This window comes from Larus michahellis, chromosome 11, assembly GCF_964199755.1.
Source record: "Larus michahellis chromosome 11, bLarMic1.1, whole genome shotgun sequence".
In the NCBI taxonomy this organism is placed as follows: Eukaryota; Metazoa; Chordata; class Aves; order Charadriiformes; family Laridae; genus Larus; species Larus michahellis.
Window position 1 is genome coordinate 21,920,615 of NC_133906.1, and position 15,495 is coordinate 21,936,109.

Genomic DNA, 15,495 nt, shown 5'->3' on the forward strand with positions numbered 1-15,495 from the left:
CGCTCGGCATTTATTAGACACCAGCTGAGCGGGGATGGCAAAAACCGGGCGGCCACGAGAGCAGTGGCCCAGGCGTCTGGTGCCAGCTAGAGCCGGGTGGCACTGTGCAGGGGCGGGCGAGGGGAGCCCACCCGGATGGCGGGGCCAGGCACCTCCTCGGGGTAGGAGAGCGCGGGGTTGTCCAGCCCCAGCCTGGCCTTGTCACGGGGAGGGCCCTCGCGCTCCTCCCAGCCCTCAGGGCTGCGGCAGCGGTCGGTGCAGCAGAGGGTGGCCCGGGTGATGAGCCGGTCGAGGGGCTGCAGCGAGTGCATCCAGGCGGGGAGGAAGTCCCAGGTCTGCAGCCATTTGGGCAGGCGGCCGGGGCTGCGTGCCTGCAGCGCGTTCACCAGCCCCACGAAGAAGAGGAGGCTGAGGAAGGGCGCGCCCACCCCCACCAGCACCCGCCAGCCTGCCATGGAGATGCCGAAGATGAGGGAGGGCAGCAGGAGGAAGCAGACGATGAGGTACAGCACGGCAAACCAGCGGTACTTGGCCGTGCGCTCGCCCAGCGCCTTGGCCATGCGGATGGGCAGGCGGGTGAAGGGCAGCGGGTACCACAGCAGGATGCCAGAGATATTGAAGAAGAAGTGACAGAGGGCAATCTGCAGGGACGGCATCCCCATCAGGCCAAGCACGTGGGCTTCCCCCAGCCCCTGCCTTGCCCGGTGCCCCGCTCCAGCCCAGTCCTGGCCCCAGGACGCCCGTACCTGGAAGGAACTGGCCAGCTTGTCCCCGGGGCTGGCCAGGGCGGCGAGGATGGCGGTGGTGGTGGTGCCGATGTTGGAGCCCAGGGTCAGTGGGTAGGCACGCTCAATGCTGATGACCCCCAGGCCTGTGGGAGAGGCACCCCATCCCATCCCATTGCTCCTCACTAATGCCATTCCCACGCTCTCCCAAGGAGACATGGCTCCTCCTGCCCCTCTGAGCGCTCAAGCACCCATGGGCCATCATGGGGGATGATCAGCACATGGCAGGGGACCAGAGGACCACCACTCACCGATCAGGGGTGTGATGGCCGAGGTGAAGACAGAGCTGCTCTGCACCACGAAGGTCATCCCGGCACCCACCACCATGGCGAAGTACCCAGTGAGCCAGCTGAACGGGTGTGGGAGGTCTGCCACGGCATGGCCATGGGCACGGACATGGACACGAGCGTGGACACATCAGCTGGGAGCAACCCAGAGCTCCTACATGGTGCTGGGGAGGGGGCTGGGGAGCCAGGCTCTGGGTATGGGGTCAGGCTGTGGGTATGGGGCCAGCCTGGTGGCTGGTGACTGGAATGGCTCAGGAAGGAGGATGTGGACACCAGGAGGTCTTGACAGCCATAAGCAGAGTGGGGATCAGGGGTAGGCAGGGGGCATGGGGGTCAGGTAGGGATGGGAGTTAGGGGCAGCCAGGGATGGGTCTGAGGATGGCAGGTGGGGATGTGGATGGGGACGGGTGGCCATGGGGCAGGCAGGGTCCCATCCCACTCATCCCATGGTGGTCCCCATCCCACTCACCAGTGTTGATCACCTTCTGGATGGCTTTGGCCACCTGCCCCTTGAGCAGGGAGTTGAGGATTTTGACCAGGAGGATGAGGCAGGTGCAGAGCACGACGAGGGAGCCGGCCAGCAGCACCAGCCCCACAGCCAGGTCGGGCAGCGGCGTGTCGGTGAAGAGATGCTCACCTGCCCCACAGCACGGCTGGGCGAGGGGCTGGGGCTGGCCCAGCCCTGCTCACAAACCTGCTCCCTCCAGACAGCCCCACACCCAGACCCCAGCCTAAACATCTCCCAGCCCTGCCCCACATCATGACTTCAGCCCCATGCCCAGCAGCTCTCCATCCCACATACAACTCCCCAGCCCTGCCTGCACCTCCCCAGCCCCATGCCCTGTGCCCCCCAGCCCTGCCCAAGCCCCCCACACCTACTCACACTTCTGCCTGGTGACGTTGTGGAGGCTCTCGATGCCCTTAGTGCTGCAGCGGCCAAGGGCCGTGCAGTTCAGGGGGGGCACAAGCCCCACAGCGGCCATCTGCAGGGAGAGGGTGGTCTGCAGCCGGCTCCACAGTGTCTTCAGCCAGCCTCTGCCCACCACTCACCCTCCGTGGAACTGTTTGATGGCCCCAGCAGGGCCACGGGCCCCTCACCTGTGGGGGTGCGGGGCCACACCAGACACGGATGAGGCTCCGGTTGCGCAGGCTCTCGTCCCCCGTTGCGATGCCCGTGATCACTGACTTGTCCAGCTGCAAAAACACACACGTTGGAGAGGGCCCTTTGGGGCTGACACAGCTTGGGGACACCTTCACTGGGATGGGGACACCACTGGCAGCCTGGGGACACTTCTATACAACCACCATCAGAGGGACACCAGTGCTGGGGACATCACCACCAACAGCGGGACAGCAATGCTGAGGGATCACCACCAGCCTGGGAACACCACTGCCAGCCTAGAGATACTTGGGCATGACCACCATCAAAGGGACACCAGTGCTGGGGACATTACCGCCAGCATGGGGAACACAAAAGCTGGGGAACCACCACCAGCCTGGGGATACCACCCTGGGGGACACCATGCTGAGGAGACCTGGATGATGAGCTTGGTGAAAGGCTCTGTGATGATCTTCAGCAGGTCGGGGGCATCCTTCCCGCTGCGGATGTTGAAGGTGGCCACGACCAGGCGGGTGACGTGGTGCAGGTACCCGCTCACCACCTCCAGTGGCAGCAGCACCAGCACCGACAGCCAGTTGAAGCAGTCGTGGACTGTGGCACCGGCGAAGGCCCTGTGCGGAGGAGCCTGTAGGCATGGGGTGGTCCCCTGGGAGCAGCCCCCGGCCCCCCGAGTCCCCTCTGCCCTGACCAGCTCTCACCGTTTGAACTCACTGCGGTCACCAGCCTGCATGAGGGCCACAATGGTGTTGGTGACAGAGGTGCCGATGTTGGAGCCCATGATGATGGGGATGGCAGAGCGCACCTCCAGCACTGGGGGGGAGAAAGACCCACTAGCCCCACTTGGCCCAGCTCAGGGTGACTCCATCTGGCCACCCTGTCCCGCAGCCTCAGGTCCCCGGGAGCCCTGTGGGCACACTCACGCCCTGAGGAGACCATGCTGACAATGATGGAGGTGGAGGTGGAGGAGCTCTGCACCAGCACAGTTACCAGGATGCCCACCACCAGCCCGGCCACTGGGTTGGAGAGGATGGCGTTGTCCTTGAAGATGTCCCCGGCCACCTTTCCTGCAAGACAGCGTGAGCGGTAGTGTGCTGGTATGTTGGGTTCCACCAGCTGCCCACGTGTCCCCGCCACCCTACCTCCGGCCAGCTGGAAGGCAGAGCTGAGCACGTCCAGGGAGCACACGAAGAGATACAGGAACCCGAACATCAGGGGCACCTTGAGAAGGGAGACACAGATGGACTGGACCCTGGCCCAGCACCCCAGCTCTGTGCAGGACAAGAGAGAGTGTTAAACACAGCCCATGGCACGGCTCCAGCTCCCCGGGCTCCTGCAGCCCTACACCATCCTCCCATGCCCCTGGCGGGACGGGGCTCGTGTCCCCAGCCGTGCCACCACTCCCTGGGTCCCCTCCATCTCCTCCCACCCTGGAGCGCCTTGTGCCAGTCGCCCCTGTTGCCCCTCGGCTCTGCCAATGGGGAGCTGAGGGTCTCCCCCGCCGGCAGGCAGCCCGCCGTGCTGGGGGTGCAGCTGGGGTGGCAGCGCGAGGATTGGCACCGCGGGGCAGCGGGGAAGAATTGCTGCCAGTCATGGGGACAAAGCTGGGGCTCTCCTGGTACCCCCTGTCCTGGCACCCCAAAGCCCCCCTGTGTGCCTCTGGCAGATCTCTGGGGTGCTTCCCAACCCGGGTGCTGTGTCCCCACCACCCGTGGGTCTCACCTGGCTTCTGCAGCTCATCCAAGCCCAGCCGGGGTCCCTGCCAGGGCAGCGCGTCCAGCTCGTACCGCTCCCTGCCCTCGCCCAGGCGCCCCGGGGAGCCGGGGCAGGGGAAGCCATGGTCAGGGCAAGGCACCGCGCTGACGGTGAAGGGGCAGGTGTGGGCACCCGGCAGTCGGTGCAGAGCTGGGGAGAGGGGGCACCCATGTTACAGCCCCATCCTCGCAGGGAACCCCCTGCAGAGGAGAGCCAGGCACCGCCCGGGCCAGGGTCTGGCCAGAAGCAGAGCTGAGCCCGGCGGGGCGAGGAAGAGGAGGAGGAGGAGGAGGGCTGGGGGCACCTACCTGGGGGGCTGGGGCAGTAGGTGAACTGGGGCCCGTGCACCACCCTTCCTCCCCGCACCGGGCAGCGGGGCAGGGATGGGCTCTCCCTCCGGTAGGGCAGCATCGCTCCTGATGAGGCTGCGCAGAGGTGGCTGCACGTCACCACGGTGGCTGGCACCACCGAGGAGCACCATCCCATCACCTGATGGTCCCCTGGACCTCTGGCTGCTGCCATGACACCCCAGCGAGCTCGCGCAAGGGGACCAGGGGACATGGGGAGGGGATCCCTCCTGCCCAGAGCCCTGCTCACCTGGGGCTGGCCAGGCACTCAGGGCAGCACCGTGTCCACATGCCACATCCGCGCGTCCCTCCAGCAAAGTGGCCTGCAGGGCACCACGGCCCTTTATACGCACGCCAAGAGCAAAGTCTAAGGAGCCCCGCGTTGCCCCTCGCCTCCGCTCGCTGCTCACCTCCTCCCCAGAAATTCCTGCAGTTAATGGGTAACCCTGCAGCATCCCGTGTCAGCCGCGGCCCCGGGGCGGGATGGGGCACGCGCCCCTGGGGTACCGTGCCGACGGCACATCCCGCCTCGCCTGCCTGAGGCTCGGCATTGCCCCTGGGCGCGATGCCGGAGCAGCCTCAGCTCTCCATCACTTGGCGCTGGGTGCTTCACCCTCTGCATGAGAGGAAGAGGAGGAGGAGAAGAGCTCGGTGCTGGCGCTGCTGGAGTGTCCCAAACTGGAGGTGAGGCCACGCACACATCCACCATCCTTGAGGCCATTGAGCATCAGCCACGAGGGCACCCGGCTCTGCCCAGGGCATGCGCCGTCCTCGCCGCCAGGGTGTTGGCGGTGGGTTACGTCAGCACCAGAGCGGTCCCTGCGTCCTGTCGCTGTGCTGATGGTGGCACGCGGCCCGGCTCAGCCCGTGCCAACGCCTCAGCGTGGAGCGGTCGTCAGCGCTGCGAGGACTGTGTGGGGCAGAGCCCACGTCTTCCCAGCACGTGCGATGCCGGGGTGGGCAGGAGCGAGGTGACACCAGTGCTGCCGTCACCACCTCCTCGACGCCATTTATCATTACCTGCTGTTTACGCACCTCTGGCCAAGTTTCCGTCCACCCGCAAGGCGCCCGGCCAGCTCGCCTCCGCATCTGACCCGGGGGGAGCCAGGGGACAAAGGCCCCTCCAGCCCGGCGCCTCTGGGGAGCAGGCACAGAGGGGCGGCACGGCTGCCACATCCCTGTTCCTCCGGGATCCGTCACTCCCAGGACCCATCACCATGGACAAGCCAGCTCCAACTGCACAGGGGGAGCAAGGGGGGATCTGTTGGGTACCCCAGTGTGCTCAGGGACAGCCTGTGGACATTCCTACCGCTGCTGGAGCATCACCGAGCCTCCACGGAGTCACAAACTGATGGAGCTGAACACCCAGGAGGTGCCACAGCAGGCGACGTGTCCTCCCTCTGCAGGGTCTGGGGACACTTCTGGCTGGGGTTGTGTAGCCAGTGGCACCCACAGAGCCCCGTGCCAGGCTATGGGGGTCAGGAGGACGGTGTCCGCACTTGCCCCGTGCCCGGGGGCTCTTGGCCAGCTGCCCCCACAATCATTAACATGGTGAGGCCCTGGCAGCTCTGGTGGTCACTCATTGACAGGGCCGGGGCTGAAGTCCTTGGCCGTGCCGGCTCCGCAGCTTCCCCTACGCCATCAGCGGTGCCGGGAAAACAAGCTCTTGGCACTGCCCCTTGCTGCCAGGCAGCCCTCCCTGGCCCCGGGGGAGCTCCGTGGGGCATGGAGGGGCTGGGGGGACATCACCGCCAGCAAAAGGACCATCTAGCCTCGGCGGCGGAGGAAGGAGAGAGATGCGCGTCCAGGCAATGCTCTTTATTTCCCCCGGTTTCACACCACAGACGGGACTGAGCAGCACCACGGAGACACAGAGGGGCTCTGACCAGGGCCGAAGGGCCACAGCGGGCTGTGGCAGCATGGGACTGGGTGGCCATGACCCTCATCCCCAGGCGAGCCCCAGGGCTGCCCTGGGCCACCACTCTGCCTCTGGCCGGGCAGTGGTGACAAAGCGGTGACCCAGGGAAGGGCCCCAGCACACACGGATGATGGAGGGATCTCCTGGCTGCTGTTGGGGGGCTGTCTCCATCACAGATGGGGTTTGGAACCTCTGGGGACATGGGGCTGCCTGGGATGGGGACCTGCCAGGCACAGCCAGGTCCAGCAGAGCTGGGCTCAAGGTTACTGGCCAGCACCGCCGCCGGCAGGGCTGCCAGGCTGGGCACCTGCACACCAGGCTGAAATGCTCAGCACCCAGGGGTGCTGCATTCCTCTGGCACCCCTCAGGCCTGTCCCCAAGGGCTGAGCACCCACGGCCCGAGCTGGGCTGGGGCAGGGGACCTATGGGGATCTGCTCCTGTGGATCACTTCAGCAGCCGCCCACACAGGATCTCCCTGCGGGGAGGAGGAAGGCTTCTTTGGCACAACCCGCTGGCTCTGCCTCTGTTTGCTCGGGGCAGGAACCACGTACCGCTCCGTGCCCTTGCACCACAACAGCGCTGAGCCTCGCAGGATCCGGCCCAGCCACGCTCACGCAATGCAGACGGTAACAATCTGTCCGGGGCACAGGCCAGCAGGACCATGCTCACCCTCCCCAGGACGGGCAGACCTGCACATCAGCAACAGGGGAACCCCCGTTCCTGCAGGGTCAGGGACCGGATCCAGCCCTCAGCTCCGGACACATGTTCTCCTGACCCTGCCTGCCCACAGCACCGATGTTCGGGGCTGGTGCCTGCCTTGCCACCCCACCCACCCGCGTCCTCTCTCTCCTGCACACCCTTCAGCTGAAGGGGTGCTTTCCCCACCCGAACAGTCCACGGGGCTGTGCCAGCCCGGCACAGGCAGGATTTGCCGGGGCGTCAGCTCTGCCGCAGGCAGAGGCACCGGGCAGGACAGTGCCAGGCATGCGTGGGACGTCGCAAAGTGCTTTGCAACGGGGGTTCGAACTATGTACAGGACTCCCTTGACGTGCACCAGGATGTGACCCCACCGAGGGGCATGGCAGCGGCTCAACCACTCACAGCGACGTGACGCGACAGTTTGGGACAGGACGTGGACGAATCTGCGGTCCGGGCAGTGTCGGCGGCGCAGGGCAGGGGCCGGTTGGGCCCCGTGTTGAACCCCGGCATGGCCCGGGGGTACCACGCGCCGGGTGCAGGTGTGCAGCAGGACTCATCGGAGCTCGTGGTCGACCGGAGGCTGAGCCGGTGCCGGCTCTGCGGGCTGAGGATGGCCGTTTCCCTCGGAGCCTGGGTGAGGGGCGTGGGGCTGATCCGACCCCTTGCAGGCACTGTTGTCCTGCCCGGGGAGCTGGAGGAAGTCAGGCAGGACCAGGTCCTCCTTGGAGAGCAGCCCACGCTGGTCATTGGCCCGGCAGCTCTGGGCACGGTTCAGCAGCTCCACCAGCCCTGGGGGAAATGCAGGTCATGCACCTGAGCCCAGCACTTGGGCTCCTGTCCTAACGCCTCAGCTGCCCTCTCCACCTGACATGACCCTGAACATGAACCAGGCACAGCACCTGCACCTTCTCTCTGCTCCCTGACAGCACCCATGGGACTCTGCACCCATGCTCAGAAAACCGGGGGACCCCAAGTCCCCCATAGCCCATCCCCAGCAGACCAGGAGCCCTGTGTCCCTCACCCCGTGTTTTACCCCAGCGCCTCAGGTTTCAGAAATGCCAGGTCTCACCTTCCAGGTCGTATGTGCGGCGGTTCAGGTTCGTGGCAGCTGAAGACCGGGGCCGGGAGAAGGAAGAGGGCATCTCCCACAGCATGTCGGGCTCCGTTCCTGTCGGGCTTCCCTCCTGCAAAGAGCAGCACAAGCCTCAGCGACGGGGCAAGGAGGCAGCGCTCCCCCAGCCCACGTCCCCATCGCCCTCCCACAGCCTGGCTCCCAGCTCGGCACCCACTGTCCGGCCCTGTGGCATGTGCCAGGGTCGCAGCAAGGCACACCTTCCCCACGGACTGTGGCAGCAGCCGTGGGGGCATCTCTGACTGGGGCTGTGGGTTCTTGAGCTCACCTCGCTCCGGAGTGGGGAGGGGGCGGCTGCGGCCTCGGCGCTCTCCGTCACTCGCATGTCTGCAAGGTAAGTGCTGCTCAGCGCCCTGTGCCAGCACCCCAGTCCTGGCCCAGCTGGTGACAGGATCGAGCCCATCCCAGGGAGCAGAAAGCAGCCCGGCCCTGGGAGCACTCTGTGAGTGTACACGGCTGCAGGAGGGACACGACCTGGGGGGAGGACACTTTACCTGCCGGCGTTTCCAGGACAAGTTTCTGAGCAGCCACCGTGCTGACCAGCTTCTCGAGGTCCAGGGCAGCTGGCTCGCCGTGCTGCAACGGGAAGAGCCAGCCGGTGTCACGCTCACTGTGGCACGGCAGAGGCAGCCAGGCTGAGGACCTGTGAGCTCCCCCGCCAGACCCTGTTGGGTCATGGGCTGCGCAGTGCAGAGCACACCCACTGGTCCCTCCCAGCCCGCGGCGGGGTGCCATGGCCCATCTCAAACACCGGTGACTCTCCGCAAGCCCACAACCTGCCCCCAGCATGGATCACTGCTCCCCACCTCCTAGTCACTGCCAGTAGCCCCTGGCCTGAGACCCACAGCCGGCCCCCTCCCGCAGCGTCCCGGGTGCAGGAGGCTGGGGCTGTGCCCGCCGAGGCGCGAGCCCTCACCCGCCGCAGCAGCGCCAGCTCCATCCTCACGCCATACTTCCCCAGCACGGGCTGCAGCGCTTCCCGGATGCGCTTGGTTGACTTTGCCGTGATGCGGATGGTCTTGTTGAGGGAGGAGATTTCCAGCCTGTGGAAGGGGAGCAGAGGCTGCAGGCAAACACGGGCAGGCGGGAGCACAGCTGGGGCGCTCAGGGCTGCCTGGGGGTTGGGCGTGGGGTGGCCACGTGTGATGTGGACCAGACACTTGTGGGCAACAGCATCAGCCCCAAAGCTCCCACTCACTCAAAGCTTATCCTGTTCTCCAGCTTCACCTCCTGGTCTGCCAGCACAGAGCACTCCTGGTCCAGCACCAGCGCTTTCTGAAAGAGCCAAACCATCAGGAGAGAGCAAGCAGAGCAGCACACGGTCACAGCCTGGGGACAGTCTGGCTGGCAGGAGCCCCCTCCCTGCCCTGCCCACCCTACCTGCTCATTCCCCACCAGGTAAACCTTGATGTCGGGGAGGCTGAAGCCGCGTTTCTCGCATATCCCCGCCAGCATGTCACGGATGGAGTGGCCGGGCCGGACGGAGGCCAGCGAGGCCGTGCCGTCAGGCAGGTACACGCAGCAGTACTTCATGGGCTTGGACGGCAGCTCTGCCTCGCTGCCCCCCAGGCTCTTCCGATGGCCCTGCAGGAGGGATGCAGCAGGATAAGCCTGGCTGGTGGCAGCGTGATGGCGCAGGGCCAGCGCTGCGACGACTCACCTCCGTCCAGGGGCTGGCGGCCGTGCTGGTGGAGGACAGGAAGCCCAGGTCCAGGCTGGCCGAGGAGTTGAGCGAGCCCTGGGACTCCCGCCACAGCATGGCGCTCCCACCGCCTTCTCCCCCTTCTAAGACAGACAGAGGGACAGTGGCGGGGACTGTGGGCTCCCTTGGGGGGTGGCATGGTCCTGGCTGCCTGGCTCGGCACAGCACCTACCTGCCCAGGAGGGCTCCCGCCGTTCTCCCTTCCTGAAGGACCGTCGGGGGCTGCGGCTGGCACCACTGCCTGCCGTCTCCACACCCAGTGGCAGGGACTTGCCCAGCTTCAGCTTTGACTTCTGGGGCAAACAAAGAAGCATGTCAACGTGGGGACATCTGAGACTCACCAGTCCCTTTCCTGGGTCCCCTGACTGCTTGTCTGTCCTCAGCCTGGGGCTGGGTTTGCTCCGAGGAGCAGGGAAAGGACCCAGAACCGCTTTCTCAGGCAAAGGGACAAGTCCCCGTCCCCCCTTCTCACCCTGCTCACCTTGCTGAGGTCAGGTGGGGGGCTGCTGCTGCGGGAGTGCGGCCGCAGGTCTGGCAGGGGCTGTCCCTGGCTCTCTGCCTGCAGGCAGGCCTGGTAGAGCGGGGATTTAACGAAGCGCGTGTAGCTGTCAAACTTCATCAGGTTAAAGATCTGCAAAGGGAGGATACGCGGGCTTAAGCCCCCTGCCCACCCACGGCTCACTCTGGCCACTGCCCCATGGCACGGCCCCAGGGTGAGAGCAGCGATGCTGGGTGATGCACAGGGTGGTCCCGCAGCCCCCGTCCCGTGGGTGGGGTGGAGCACGGGTGCTGCTCGTACCTGGAGCTGCTGGACGCGAAACATGTCTGGGGAGGGGGTGGCCAGCATGTCCTCCCCAATCCAGGCCTGCTTGTCGATGTTCACGGGACTGACTGAGTGGCTGGAGAGGAACTCATCGTAGATCCGCCGTGCCTCCTGGGCCAGCTAGGGGAATGGGGGGGTCAGGCTGGGACCCGGAGTCCCCTCCTCACTGCTACCCTGTGGGGAGCCCCTGTCTCACCCCACGGAGTCATCCAAGCTCTGAAGGGCTGAGTCCTCCTGGGACCAGCTCGGTACCTGCACATCAGGACAGGCATCGGACGCAGCCTCCGCCGCCCAGCACCAAGCTCTGGGCACAACACGCCAGTCTCTCCGCAGAGGTACAGCCCGAAGTAGGAACTGTCCCCCCGAGCTGTGCGTCTCTGTCCCCACAAGCCCCCGTCTAGCTCCCTGCCCTTGGTCTCTTGTCTTCCCAACAGCATTCTCCACCCTCTGGCCACCGTGGGCTGGAGAAGCATGTCCTGCTCCGTGGCCTGTGGCTTTCAGATGCACATCGCATCCGTCTCCTTCTGCCTCCTGCAAGAGACCCCAGCCGCCCGGAACAGGGGTCTGCCAGGACCCTGAGACATACAGGCACAACAGCCACCTTCCCCTCTGCTCACATCCCTCCCAGCAGCTGTAACTCAGGCTCAGCCACACCGTGGCTGCAGAGAGGCTGGTACCTGCTGCGTGTCGCTGGCCGGGATCTGCTGGAAGCGCTCGCACGCCTGCCAGAAGTAGACATTTTCAGCACTGAACTCCTTCTTGAGGAATTCCTGCGGGGCAGAGATTGCTGCTGGCCTGGATGGCACCGTGGCTGTGGGATGGCTTGGTTGCCGATGACCAGGAGCCAACGGTAACAAGGACTGAGGTGTGGGCTGTGGCACTCACAGTGAAGTAGGTGACGGCCACGCGGTCCTGCAGCAGCGTCTCGAAGGATTCGGCCCAGCTGACCACAGACCCCTGTGTGGAGCCACAGGTGGACGGCGGCCCTGGCAGGCTGTTCACGCTGTGGTTGCTGCCACGGGCCCTGGAGGCGTTTAACTCTGAGAGAGAAAAAGGGTGAGTTCTGTCTGCCCCCCAGAGTCACCCCCACCATTGCCAGCAGCCCCTGTATCTGCAGGGAGTTCGTCCGCCCCATCCCGACGCAAGCCAGCGAGACCTCAGGAAGGGAGCACGAGGAGCTGGTATCACAGCGGCATCCTCGGTGGATCAAGCACCGTGATGCCACAGCTGGCACCGTCTGGTGTGACAGCCCTCCCTGACAGCCCTTCCTGCCAGCGCCGGCCATCCTCCCCTCCCCGGGGTGTCACCATGACTCCACCTGTGACTCATCTCCCAGGGGAACAAAGCCAGATGCGTGGGGAAAGCACCCAGCCAGGGAGGGAAAGCAGGGTGGAAAGGGACACAGCCGGCACATGGCGTGAAGGGAAGCTCGGAGGATGGGTAGGGGTGCCTGAATTTACCTTCTCCATTCCTCCGGCTATGACAAGGAACAAACCCAGCAACAGGAGGGCACAGAAAGTGTCATCCCTGGCTCCCAACCCGGAGGAAACCCTCCCTCGGGGAAACCCAAGATGACCATGCATTCAAATTGAGTCCTTCCATCAAAAAGACGGAAGTTCCCAGGGGCAACCCCAGCTTTTGAACTGGTTTGGCTGGTGAGCAACCGGCCAAAGAGGGTCATTTGCAAGAGAAGGTAAGGGTACGGAAGCAGGGCTCTCCCAGCAAAGCTGGCAGGAGCAGAGGCGGCAGCAGGCTGCTGCTTGGCCAGGCTCCCCACCCTTCTCCTGTGCAAAACACGGGGTCACTGCACACAGCCTGCGCGTGCAGGTGGGAACAGCAGCCCCCGGCACCTCGCGCTGGAAGGATCCTGCAGCGGGACCGAGATGTGGGAATGGGCCGGCTAAGATATCTGGTGCACAATGAGACAGATGGACAGACAGACAAACTCCCTCGGGGAACCTGGCGCTGGCTGGTACCCAGGTTCTGCTTGCCCCAGGAAGCCCCTCGGCCCCCAGCTCCCAAGGAAGTCAGCTGAGCAGCCAGAAGGGAGGGAGAGGCGACACGGGGCTGGGCGGGAGGGATGGTGGGGTATGGCAAGCACAGTGCCCAGCCCAGCACTGCGGGCGCCCGGCCACGCACTCGCCCACAGCACAGCCGGTGCTGACACAGGACCTGGCTCTCTGCTGGCTCCTTGCCCCTGGCACCGGGCTGGCTGTGGGCTTCCCCCTCCCCTGAAGACAATGCCGGCCTCCTGTCCCAGAGCAAAGAGCAGCCTTACCTCCATCCGACACAGCCGGGCCCTGCGGGGGTGGAGAGAAGAGAGGTGAGAGGGGCCACACGGCGCCTGCCAGCCCGGTGGAGCGGTACCTGGGCAGGCGGCAGCGTCAGGGCAAGCCTAGTCCGAACCCAGGAGCAAGGGACACGGGCTGCCGGCAAACACCGCTCTGGTGTTAGTTGCAACTGGGACAGCTGCCCCACGGTAGGAGGCCTCCAAGGCGGGGGCAGCGAGCAGGGATGGGGAGTTACAAGAGGTGCACAGCTTTTCTCCCACCTCTGGTGCATCTACTGCCCCGAGGGCAGGCCAGCAATTGGGAAAGGGCAGACGCTATCAGATGTAACCCTGCCACCACTGCCCAGGGAGAAGAGAAGCAGCCTCCCCGGCACAGGAAGAGGAGGGGAGGAGGGGAGGGAAGGAAGGCAACCACAGCCCTAGGCAGGCAAACTGCCTGCTCCCTCCTTCCTTGGGGCCTGGGGCTACTGAGGGCAGATGGCCAAAAACGAGGACCGGGTCCTGCGAAGGGCAGAGCTCCCAGTGAAGGGCAGAGCAGGACTGGGTGCCATGCAGCATCCCCTGGGCCACCCCAGATACCAGCCATGGGGATGCGGTACCCCAGGACCCAAAGCAAGCAGGCAGAGGGGCAGAGCCTCCACAGTCAAAGCCCAGCCAAGCACTCCCTGCACGGTGTTGCCTCTCATCGCCTGCCTGGGGCCACACTGAAATGGTGCCCTTGACCTGGCTGGCCAGTGCCCCCCACCCTGCTAGCCCCACGCACCCCAGCCTGCCCTGCACACACCCTGCCTGTCCCCATCCCAGCCCCACACACCCCAGCCCCACTATCCCACCCCTGCCTGTCCCTGCTACCCCACCCCACACGCCACTGCCGTACCCCTTACCCCAGCCCCACATATCCCAGCCCTGCCTGCTCATACCCCAGCCCCACACACCCCTATGTTGTCATCTACTTGGTCTTCTCCAGCATCCCCGTTGCCCACACCCAATTAGCTCTGCCCTGCCTGTGCCACCCAGTCCCACGCACCCCAGCACTGCTGACTCCTGTTTACCCCAGCCCTGTACACCACTGCATGCCCGTTACCCCAGTGCCGTACAGCCCCACTTACATCGCTGTCTCACAGACCCCTGCCTTCTCATTACCCAGCCCCATATGTCCCTGCCTGCCTGTTACCCAGCCCCATACACTGTTGCCTGCCCAGGCCACTGTGGCCTGCCCTCTACGTCTCTGCCTGCTGTGGATGCCCAAGGCCCATACACCCCTGTCTGCACATCACCCAGCCTCACATCCCCCCGCCTGCCTGTTATCCGCCTCACACCCCCCTGCCTGCCTGGTACCTGGCCACATACATCCCTCTGCCTGCCCGTCACCCACCCCACCGCCCCCCGCCTGCCCGGTACCCAGCCCCACACCCCCCTGCCTGTTACCTACCCCCGTGCATCCCTCTGCCTGCCTGATACTCAGACACGCACCCCTGCCTGCCCGCTATCTGCCCCACACCCCCCTGCCTGCCCACTACCTGGCCCCATACATCCGTCTGTCTGCCCGGTATCCGCTCCACACCCCGCCGCCTGCCCGGTGCCCAGCCCCGCGCCGTGCCGCCGGGCGGGGCCGCCCCGGGGGATGGGTCCGGCGCCCCGGTCCGGTCCGGGACTCACCATGCGGCCGTTGTGGACCAGCAGCAGCTTGGCCTTGCCCTGCATGCCTGGCACCGCCCGGCCCAGCGCGCTACGGGCGCGGCCCGCGGCCCCGCAGCATCCCCGGCCGGCGGCGCGGCGCGGCTCCCCCGGCCCGGCCCGGCGCTCCCCGGCACTACCGCTTTCGGCTGCCACAGGAAGTGTCGCCAAGGGAACCGAGACCGCAGCGGGGGGAGCGGAGCCGCCCTCCCGCCCCGCGCCGCCGCCGCCACCGGCCCCGGCCCCGCCCCGCCGGGCACCGGCACCGGCTGCGGGCCAGGAAGCGCCGCGGCCCCATCCCCATCCCGGTCCTCATCCCTAACCCCGTCTCCATCCGCATCTGTGACCCCATCCCAACCCCGTCCCCATCCCGATCCCCATCCTTCTCCCTGTCTCCATCTGCATCTGTGACTCCATCCCCATCTGTATCCCTGTTTCCATCTGCATCTACATCCCCGTCCCCATCCCAATCCCTGTCCCCGTCCCCATCCCCATCTGAATCCCCATCCCAGTCCCTGTCCCCATCCCCATCCCCATCATCATCTGAATCCCCCATCCCCATCCCAATCCCTGTCCCCATCCCCATCTGAATCCCTTCCCCATCGCCACCCCAGTCAGTCCCCATCACCAGCACGGTCTGTGCCACCTTGCGGTCACCACCCCCCCACCACCACTCCCAGCAGCCTGGGCAGCCCCAGGTGACTCCTCCTGGGCATCACATCACCCCAGGGAAAGGGGGTGCAGGGGCAGGGGGGCATCAGCACACCAACGCCCCCTTCCACCACCCTGGTCACGCAGCGGTGGGTCTGGGGGTGGTCCCCAGGGCTGTGCTGCTGCTGCTGCTGGTCCTGTTAGCGACTGGTGTTCGTGGAGAGCTGCCTGCACCGTGGAGGCCGGCAGAGCCTGGCAGAGAGGAGTGGTGGACGTGCAGCTTGGAGTCACCAAACTGATGCCTAAGCAGT

At 65.9% G+C, this 15,495-nt stretch overlaps 2 protein-coding genes across 2 annotated transcripts; both read right to left on the reverse strand.

Annotated features, from left to right (window-relative positions):
* Positions 1-86: 86 nt before the first annotated feature.
* Positions 87-4,746, reverse strand: SLC34A1 (solute carrier family 34 member 1). Its single transcript, XM_074603812.1, has 13 exons — positions 4,542-4,746; positions 4,253-4,369; positions 3,912-4,094; positions 3,332-3,460; positions 3,113-3,256; positions 2,891-3,002; positions 2,608-2,803; positions 2,171-2,266; positions 1,956-2,055; positions 1,542-1,709; positions 1,037-1,153; positions 747-871; positions 87-641 (listed from the first exon to the last, which is right to left on the reverse strand). The coding sequence occupies exons 1-13, from the start codon at positions 4,744-4,746 to the stop codon at positions 87-89; spliced, it is 2,247 nt and encodes a 748-aa protein (XP_074459913.1).
* Positions 4,747-6,094: 1,348 nt separating this feature from the next.
* Positions 6,095-14,706, reverse strand: RGS14 (regulator of G protein signaling 14). The gene is made up of 15 exons (XM_074604302.1): positions 14,516-14,706; positions 12,845-12,866; positions 11,452-11,606; positions 11,244-11,336; positions 10,543-10,686; positions 10,225-10,374; positions 9,916-10,036; positions 9,702-9,826; positions 9,422-9,625; positions 9,240-9,316; positions 8,958-9,084; positions 8,536-8,617; positions 8,310-8,368; positions 7,979-8,093; positions 6,095-7,698 (listed from the first exon to the last, which is right to left on the reverse strand). Exons 1-15 carry the CDS (start codon positions 14,558-14,560, stop codon positions 7,463-7,465), a joined length of 1,755 nt encoding a protein of 584 aa, XP_074460403.1. The 5' UTR covers positions 14,561-14,706; the 3' UTR covers positions 6,095-7,462.
* Positions 14,707-15,495: the final 789 nt, after the last annotated feature.

What these genes read in the sequence shown, in the direction of transcription:
- SLC34A1 (XM_074603812.1), bottom strand. Translation starts at nt 4,746, where the DNA reads ATGCTGCAGGGTTACCCATTAACTGCAGGAATTTCTGGGGAGGAGGTG. An exon ending in GAGTGCCTGGCCAGCCCCAG is followed by an intron (nt 4,370 to 4,541) that starts GTGAGCAGGGCT and finishes ACCTCTGCGCAG; the next exon opens with CCTCATCAGGAGCGATGCTG. An exon ending in CTACTGCCCCAGCCCCCCAG is followed by an intron (nt 4,095 to 4,252) that starts GTAGGTGCCCCC and finishes CCCTCTCCCCAG; the next exon opens with CTCTGCACCGACTGCCGGGT.
- RGS14 (XM_074604302.1), bottom strand. Translation starts at nt 14,560, where the DNA reads ATGCAGGGCAAGGCCAAGCTGCTGCTGGTCCACAACGGCCGCATG. An exon ending in CGGCCAGCGACACGCAGCAG is followed by an intron (nt 10,687 to 11,243) that starts GTACCAGCCTCT and finishes CCATTCCCCTAG; the next exon opens with CTGGCCCAGGAGGCACGGCG. An exon ending in GAGAACAGGATAAGCTTTGA is followed by an intron (nt 9,085 to 9,239) that starts GTGAGTGGGAGC and finishes CCCCTTCCACAG; the next exon opens with GCTGGAAATCTCCTCCCTCA.